The 8,459-nt window shown below is 51.5% G+C and overlaps 1 protein-coding gene across 2 annotated transcripts in view; it reads right to left on the bottom strand.

Moving 5' to 3' along the window:
- Positions 1-807: 807 nt before the first annotated feature.
- The window catches only part of MAG (myelin associated glycoprotein), a 16,050-nt gene continuing 8,398 nt past the window's right edge, over positions 808-8,459 (bottom strand). Inside the window, exons 5-11 of one of the 2 annotated variants that reach the window (XM_019548945.1) lie at positions 7,767-8,024; positions 7,401-7,661; positions 6,389-6,676; positions 6,179-6,275; positions 4,223-4,316; positions 3,820-3,861; positions 2,985-3,071 (exon numbers count right to left, since the gene is read on the bottom strand). In XM_019548945.1, coding sequence (XP_019404490.1) covers positions 3,829-3,861; positions 4,223-4,316; positions 6,179-6,275; positions 6,389-6,676; positions 7,401-7,661; positions 7,767-8,024 — 1,031 coding nt within the window. In that variant the 3' untranslated portion in view covers positions 2,985-3,071; positions 3,820-3,828. Of the gene's footprint in view, positions 3,072-3,819; positions 3,862-4,222; positions 4,317-6,178; positions 6,276-6,388; positions 6,677-7,400; positions 7,662-7,766; positions 8,025-8,459 lie in introns of both variants that reach the window. The other variant, XM_019548944.1, reaches the window with a different exon arrangement.

The following is an 8,459-nucleotide window of genomic DNA, read 5'->3' as shown; positions in this document are numbered from 1 at the left end:
CTGACTTCTCCATTTGTATGAAATTGAGGTTAAAGGAAAAGATTAATTTCCAAATGAGAACTGAAAAGGTTCCTTTGCAACTATGTGTGTACATTAACAACCTTTTACAGTAGCAAGACGTTGGCCACCCTGGTTCCCCTGCTTTACCTATGGCTGGCTCAGGTGTGATATCCTTTGTTGCGTCAGGGTTGATTTTTTTTTAACTAATTTACTAAATTATGGATGTGGATAGAATGGTTTGGACAGGGCTGATCCTGCCTCAGGCAGGGGGCTGAACTAGTTGTAACTTCTGGCATGTCCCTTCAAGCCCCAGTTCTCTGAGTCGCAAAAAAACCTATACATTTAAATTGTTATGCAGTTAAATTGCAAAAAAGGGGCAATTTTCATCACATGTATAAGTGCCCTATGATTTTATGTCAAAACAGATCATCCAAATGCTTTTATTAGATTCTTTTCACCCTCCCGGAAGCGAGATTGCATCAAAATCCAGCATGCTACCTTTGAATAGCATATCCAGTAAGGTTTGACCCTGACATTCATTTCCAAATGAAAAATCCAACTTTTCCAAAAATGCAAAAGAAGTTTTGTTTTGATTTTTCTTCCCCACCCCTGAAAAGCCAAAGCTACATCACAACCAAAACTGGTCTTTCCACTACAATACCCAGTGGAGCTTTGAACAGTATTTCCTGGGAAAATGAAAAAGAGCACTACAAAATGGATCTTTTTAATAGTATGGACTGTTCTCTGTTGCCATAGGGGATAGGACAAGGAACATGGGTCTCAGGTTGTGATTTGTGAGAAGCTTGATTTTTTTTTTATTCCTGTCCCCCACCAAACCCCCTCAAAGTACCATATTAACACGTGTACCACATGCAACTTTTCAGCAAAAATTAATTCTCCAAAAAAGGGGCATGTGTTTTAACTGAGAACCATGTTTTCCATGCCAGAAAGGAGTTGTGGGGATGCCAGAATGGCTTCCAGGAGGCTGCATGGTGCACTTTGGCAGCAGCTTTTGTGTAAGTAGCTGGTGGGGGGAGATGTTGAATGACTCAGTCCCTGCTCCCCACAGCCCGTGTTCATGGCAAGGCCAAGCTGTGACTGGGAAGCCTGGAAAACATCTTTTCATCATGCTGGCCCACAGCAAGGTGCAGGTCTTAGCTGAGGGCGTGTGGTATGTGAGAAAATACGATAATGTAAAAGCCAGACACATTCATATGGAAAAAGCAGCTGTTTCTGTATGGGAAAACCCTACAAGAGGAGGATTGTTGATTGGCTCTACTGTGAGTGTCATCTTGTGCCCTCCAGAGCCCTGTCAGAGCCCCGTCACTTGGCCAATTTGAAGTTGCTTTTAAACCTAACTACATCCACTAACACCTACCAATAAATAGACCATCGATTGAGGTTGCCTGGAGAGTTACAAGAGTTAGGGATGCATCCAAACGGCATTAAGCTCTGGTTAGAAAGTGGTGATGTTAGTTTTGAGCCATCGTTTTGTCTCCAGTGCATCGGGCAAATATTGGGGACCAGTGGGGGGGAAGTTCCCCGACTAAAAATGGCACCGAAAATAATCAGTGATGACTCCGTTATCCAAGTCTCTCTGCTTGTCCTCCAGCAGAGGGCAGGGGGCTTCTGGGAGGAGAAGTGTGAGAAGAATTAATCAGGAATTCCTACTCGTGTTGGCTGTTGGGCTCTGGATGGATGGACTAGATGGGCCCAGTGTGGATGAACTGACAGTTCTTCTGAGAGGATGGATGGACGTGAATAAAGGTATCAAGGCTGTGCCGCAATTCCCCTCCCCTCCCCTCCCCCAGATACCAGTTCAAGTCTTAATGGTGGGATGCCTTTGTATGAGGAAAAGGCCATCTGGACCAGTATATGGGTCCCTTCCTGGCTGGGGACTGCTGTAAGTGATGTTAATCTTTAGGCAAAGCTACTTCAATGCAAAATAAAAGGGGGAGGGGGCTGGATCTGGAGGGTTGTGGGTGGGGAACAGAGAAGTGGCTAATGGGGTCCAGCAGAGAGAGCTACCAGTTGCTTGACTGGTCTAGGATGGAAAGTATTGCAAGGTCCATTGGCTCAAGCCGGCCCGGTGGGAGCTGGAAAAAGGAAGGAAGAGCCCCTGGATGGAGGCTGCAATGGGGAAACTGAGGCACAGCATGCTGGCAGGACTGGGAAAGATGTGTGGAAGGATGATGATGTTGGGAGAGGCTGTGGAAAACCAGCTCCCGCTCTGTCTCCCCCACCGCGATTAGATCCATTTGCAGCTGTGTCTAGAGATGGGTAGCTTGAATCATTGAGGTGGGGAAATGAGGAAGTCCCTCCAGGGAGGTGGGATTAGGAGGTGGGGTGTGGACACGGGTGTATCTTTTGCCTCAAGGGTGTGTCTTCAGCTTCAGGGTCATGGCAGGTCAGCAGTTGCATTCCTGCAGCAGAGGCCGGGGGCAGTCGTGGCTGGGATGCCTGATGGCCATGACCAGGAATGTCCATGCAGCAGGTGTGGACAGGCTCATGGGGTCTTGATTTCCTATGGCAGGGGGCGTGGCCTGCACAGGGAGGCGTGGCCAAGCTCTGTGTGGGCTGTCAACCTCTGTCTCCATGTGTCTGTGGGCGTGTATCTTGCCTCCATGGCAAAGGAGCTGGGAGGGAATGGAGGATGTGGCCAGGCCAGGTGGGAGGGGGCCATGACGATGGGTGTCAAGGGCAGTCTGTGATAACAGGAGTGGCCTGTCCCTGAGAGGGCAGGGGAGGGGTTTATGTCAGCGGGCATAGCCTGGCAGTGGGTGGGTGGGGCCTACGGCAATGGGTGTGGCCTGACAGGGCCAATGAGCATGGCCTGTCACTGTGGATCTGGCAGTGGGTGGAGGGGGTCTTTGTTGATGGGTGTGGCCTCCTGGCTGGGGTGAAGCTCACTTGACACGAATCTCGGCGTACTCGGCCAGCTCCTCTGTCAGGGTGTAGCTGTCCTTGGTGCTCAGCTTGGCGAAGTCGATGTTGGCGTAGTCCACATCCAGGTCCAGAGAGCCCTCGCGCTTGCTCAGCAGGCGTTTGTCGGAGGCTGGGTGCCACCCAAACTGCAGGGGAGAGCATAGGGGCCAGGGGGGAGGGAGAGGGGTTAGCATAGGCTAGGGAGTCTTTGTGCTGCTGGGCACAACAGGGCTAACTCTTAGGTCTCCATGCTGCTGGGCATTAAAAGGTTAACATTCCACACTTGGCCACTGGGCATTAAAGGGTTAACCTGCAGGGGTGGGGGGCAGCCAGTAGACAGTATAGGTTTAACCCTGAGGCTTCTGGTCCATTGCCTATTAAAGGGTTAACCCATGGGGGGGGAGCTCCCTGCCCCTGAGCATGAAAGCTTGACATTATAAGGTTAAATGGCCACAAGGGGCTTAACTCAGAGACCCCCCCAGGCATTGAATGGTTAGCCCACATGGGCTGGGGGCACCCCCTTACTGGGCATTAAAGAGTTAACCCATAGTGCACACCCCCTCCCCCACTACTGCTGGGTGTTATAGGGTTAAACCCCTGGAAATTCCCCACCAGCACCCCAGGGCAGACTTGGGGGATGCCTCCCCATTCCCGCATCACCCCCATGGGTGGGGACCCCACAAAGATGACATGGAGGCAGCAGACGGGCACACGGGGGGACCAGCCAGGCACACACACCCGCCATGCACCCCCCACCCCAGGCCCAGGATCGGGTCCCCCCTCTGCAGCACAGACACAGGACAGCCGCATGCGGGGGGGTGGGACCAGTGCAGTGACCCCTGGTGGGGCGGGGATGTAACACAGGCGGGGGCAGACATGGGGGTCCCTACTCACCACCCCGGGTCAGTGGCTCTCCAGGGAGCAGATCTCCTTGGACTGGCAGAGAAGGGAGAGGGTCATGGGGGGCACTTGGGGGGAGTGGGATGGAGGGAAAATCCCAGTGTCACCCCCCCCCCCCAAAACAGCCAGCGCCCCTGAATCAGGTTCAGATTGGGCTGGTTGTGTCCAGAGGGGGAAGACCCCTGCCCCGTCCTTATCCTGTGAGTGGGTGAGTCGGGGATTGGGCCTCCACACGTGGGTTGGAGGGTCAGTCTTATCAGTCTTTCCATCCATCCATCCATCTCTATAACCATCCACCCATCCATCTATCCCCCTCTATAACCTTCTAATCCATCCACCCATGTGCCACTCTCCCACCCCCTTGTCCATCCATCCCTGCTGGCACCTGCACCCGCACCTCGGACTTGTGCAGGCTGGGCTGCAGGTCCCCACTGTAGACCACAGGCGGGTTCTCAGTCTGGACAAAGCTGGAGCTCTCATTCACGCTTTTCCTGGAGGAGGAGACACAACGTGATGGGGCTGCAAGCACCCACTGCCTGCAGGGCCCTACCCGCGCAGAGTGGTGAGGGATGACACCTGGCTAGTCTCAGCTCTGTCACACCTGGAGCATCCAGTAATGCTGAGTGTGATGTGGTGTGATAACATTCAGAAGTAGCTGCAGATCAATATACCATGGCTGGAAACTAACACAATACAATATAATTCCAGGGATGGCACGTCGAGCTGCAGCTGTGCGTAAAGAGCAGAACAGTAGAGAATAGAATACATTACAAGTTGATGTATCTCTCTCAACCAGTCCAGTGCCATAGGCTATAATGTAATAGCTGTAATAAATCATCCTATAATCTAATTTAAACTGATATATGATGTGGTACGATTATAATACATAAATCAAGTGGTCACTGCATCACATACCGGTTTACGTGATGTTATATTATATTGCATTACTTTAGTTTAGATATGTATATTCATCAGCTTGAATTATATTACATTATATTTCACTATATTTCATTATATTACATTGTTATATTGTATTATATGTCACATTATGTTACATTGTATTACATCCCATTATATTATCTATGAAATCTATGTCATGTTATATTATTACATTCCATTATATTACATTATATTATGTAATATATTACTTTCCATTATGTTATGTTATAACATAATATAATGTAACATCATATATATTATATTACATTATGTTGTTATATAATGCAATATAACATAATCTAACAGTATAACATTGTATAATATATTGTAATATAACATGAGTATAATGTAAAATATTACATTACCTTATATTACATTACAATAGAATTACAAGGCAATTTATATAGATCCAAACCAATGCAACATAATGTAACATAATACAGTAGAAATTGTTTTATAATCTAATGTAAACTGATACGTGATGTGATGTGATTACAAGCTGATTTATATATAATCACATCATATTGTAGACATGATACAGATTATAGACTGTAGATCAGTTTAGGCTGGAAGAATATGACATGACATGGTATGGTATATAAATCAGCTTGGAATCGCATCACATATTTGTTTAAAAATTACATTACAAGCTACTTTTTATTGTATTGTGTTACATGATGCTATGCCTTGCCTTGCATTGGTTTAGCTATAACATACTAGCCAGCTTGTCCCAAAACCAGTGAAGTGCAATATAAATGTAACATAATGCAATTTGTTATAATACGATGAATGTATGGTATTACTGTCATGGATAATAATGAAACACTTTTTAGATTCACTGTATTTTCTTACAACAGCACTGATCACATGACTATGGCCCTAGAGCAGTTATTTTCAACCTTTTTTCATTTGCAGGCCCCTAAAAAATTTGGAATGGAGGCACAGACCCCTTGAAATGGTAGGTGTGGGTATTCACATACTTCTGATAGAGCACAATCATCTTTCGTGAACCCCTTGGATGTAGCCTGTGAATGTCCTGGGGTCTGTGAACTGCAGGCTGAAAACCACTAGCCTAGATTGAAGGCACTGCTCCCCCTCCTCCTGTCTGTGAAATGGGAATAGACTTGGGATGAGCTGTATGATGGAAGCGTTGGGGCGACTCAGTGCTTCTGTATTTGTGTCATTGTTACCAGAATGGTTTCTGTGAGACCAGGACAGGGATACTCTGAGTGCGATCACCGTTTCAGTGGTGTATTTGTCAGAAAAGCCTTTAAAATGCCCGGCGTGGAGGGGAATGTGAAGCATCAGACTGCTTTTCCTGCCCCAAAATTGTCCTTAAATTCCAATATTGGGTGTTTTTCTTTCAGAGTGGAGTGGGGGAGGCGATGGGACAGTTGCCGGGTCAGGGACTTACTTCTTGCGGGTCTGGCTGATGTAACACACGATGGCGATGAGGATGGCAAAGGCCACCACGGCCCCCACCGGCCCCACCTTGGCCCACATGAGGCTATCTGTAGAGAGCCAGAGAGGGGGGAGTTAGAGACAGAAGACTGGGCAGGCTGGCCCACCACAGGGCACTGTAGGGCTGCTGCCCAGACCCCAGGGGTGTTGCAGGGGCACTCACTGGCGTGGTGGAAGTGCAGCTGGCGGTGGCGGGCACCGTGGGCATTGCGGGCAGCGCACAGCACATAGAGCTGGGAGTCCAGCTCGCCACGCAGCGTGAGGATGGTGGTGATGGCATAGCCAGCCCGCTCTGTCTGGGCCACCTCCCGTGCGCTCTCGTTGAGGCTCACGTTGCGCGTGGGCAGCTCGAAGGTCACGGCCGCCTCAGGGTTGGCCTTGACAGCGCAGATGCACTGAACCGTGTCCCGCCCGGTTGTACACCGCGACTCCGGCAGGATTAGCGGTGCAACTGTGGGCAGGGGGGTGGAACATGGCTGGTCAATCACAGGGGAGGTGGGTGGCCATCAGCAATGCTAGGCAGGGGGTTCAGGACTGAAATGCAGCCAGCTCTGGGGTGGGGCAGCTGAGGAACAGATCCATATAACACTACAGGTTGCTTGGGGCCATGATGTGGCCAGCTCTGGGGTAGGACAGCTGGGGAACAGCTGAGTATAACAATACAGAAGTTGTGTGGTGCTGAGATGCAGCCAGCTCTGGGGTGGGGCGACTGAGGAACAGATCCATATAACATTACAGGTTGCTTGGGGCCATGATGTGGCAAGCTCTGGAGTGGGACAGGACAGCTGGGGAACGGCTGAGTATAACACTAGGTTGTTTAGTGCTAAGATGCAGCCAGCTCTGGGGTGGGAAAGAGCTAAAGGCTGCTTGAGGTTAAGATGCAGTCAGCTCTGGGGTGGGACATCTGGGGAACAGCTGTGTATAGCACTGCATAGGTTGGTGCTGAAATGCAGCCAAGTCCTGGGGATGGTGGTATATAACAGCCTGAGGAGGGCTTGTGATACAGCCAGCTTTCAGCCTTGGCAGGTGAGGAGCAGCTATGTATAACAGCCTGGCAGGGAGACTTGTTCAGTGCCGCCATGCGGCTGGTTCTGGGGTGGAATGGCTGCAGAGGATGCCCATAGGGTCCGCCATTTCTCCCCTACAACCCAGGCAGGGGAGCATGGGTGACTCACACTCCACAGTGAGGTTGAAGGCGGTTGCCTGCTGCCCATACTGGTTCTCAGCCACGCACCAGTACTCGCCATCATCCTCGTGGGTGACACCGGGGAGGTCCAGCGCCAGCTGCTGCTCATAAACAGCTGTGGCCAGCACCCGTCGCTCCTTCAGCAGGCTGAGGATGGGCTCGGGGTTGCTCTCTGTGCTGCATGTGATGGTCACGGGCTCCCCCTCCACCGCCACCCCTGAGGCGTTGATCACAGGTAGACGTGGAGCATCTGCAGGGTTGGGGAAGGATGGGACCCAGTCCTCACTGCTCTAACCACCCCCCTCCAGCCCCCACCCTGCAGAGAACCCTGGCGTCTGGGTGGGGGGACACTCACAGAACACGGTGAGGCCGAGGGAGCGGTTGGCGCGGCCATGGACGTTCTCGGCCACGCAGGTGTAGATGCCATCGTGGGTGGGGGTGACGTTGTAGAGCTGCAGCTCCAGACGCGTGCCTGGCTCCTCGGCCAGCACTGCTGCACCCTGTGCCCAGGTCAGCAGCGCCACTGGGTTGGCATCAGCTGCACATGCCAGCACCACAGATGTTCCCTCCGTGGCCTCCAGAGAGTCTGTCATCTCCACGATGTGCGGCTCATCTGCAGAGGAGAGAGGAGGGGGAGAAGGGGTCAGGGGTTAGGGTTGGGGAGGACCCAGGTGTCCGGATACCAGACCATCCGTCCCTCATGCTCTTGAACCCCCAGCCTCTGCTTTTTACCCAGACCCAGGTGCTAGAGTTCCAGCAGAACCCAGGTGCCCTGCTAGGCCTATCACCCTCCCAGCATCAGGGGGGAGCCCAGGCATATGGGAAACAGGCCCCACCTCAGTCTAACCCCTCAGCCCCCATTGCCCACCCACAGTCAGGAGAGAACCCAGGTGTCCGGGCTCCCCACCCCTCCTCCTCTTACCAGGAGAGATCCCAGGCATCTGGGCTTCCAGCCCCTCCTCCTCCTCTCCCCCCCGTGCCCCTCACTCCAGACCCCCAGCCCCCTGCCCACACCCCCCGTCCTCCTGGTGCCCCTCATTGCTGACCC

The sequence above is a fragment of the Crocodylus porosus genome, unplaced genomic scaffold, assembly GCF_001723895.1.
Source record: "Crocodylus porosus isolate Cpor-Errol unplaced genomic scaffold, CroPor_comp1, whole genome shotgun sequence".
In the NCBI taxonomy this organism is placed as follows: Eukaryota; Metazoa; Chordata; order Crocodylia; family Crocodylidae; genus Crocodylus; species Crocodylus porosus.
This window is presented reverse-complemented; position numbering and strand designations above follow the sequence as displayed.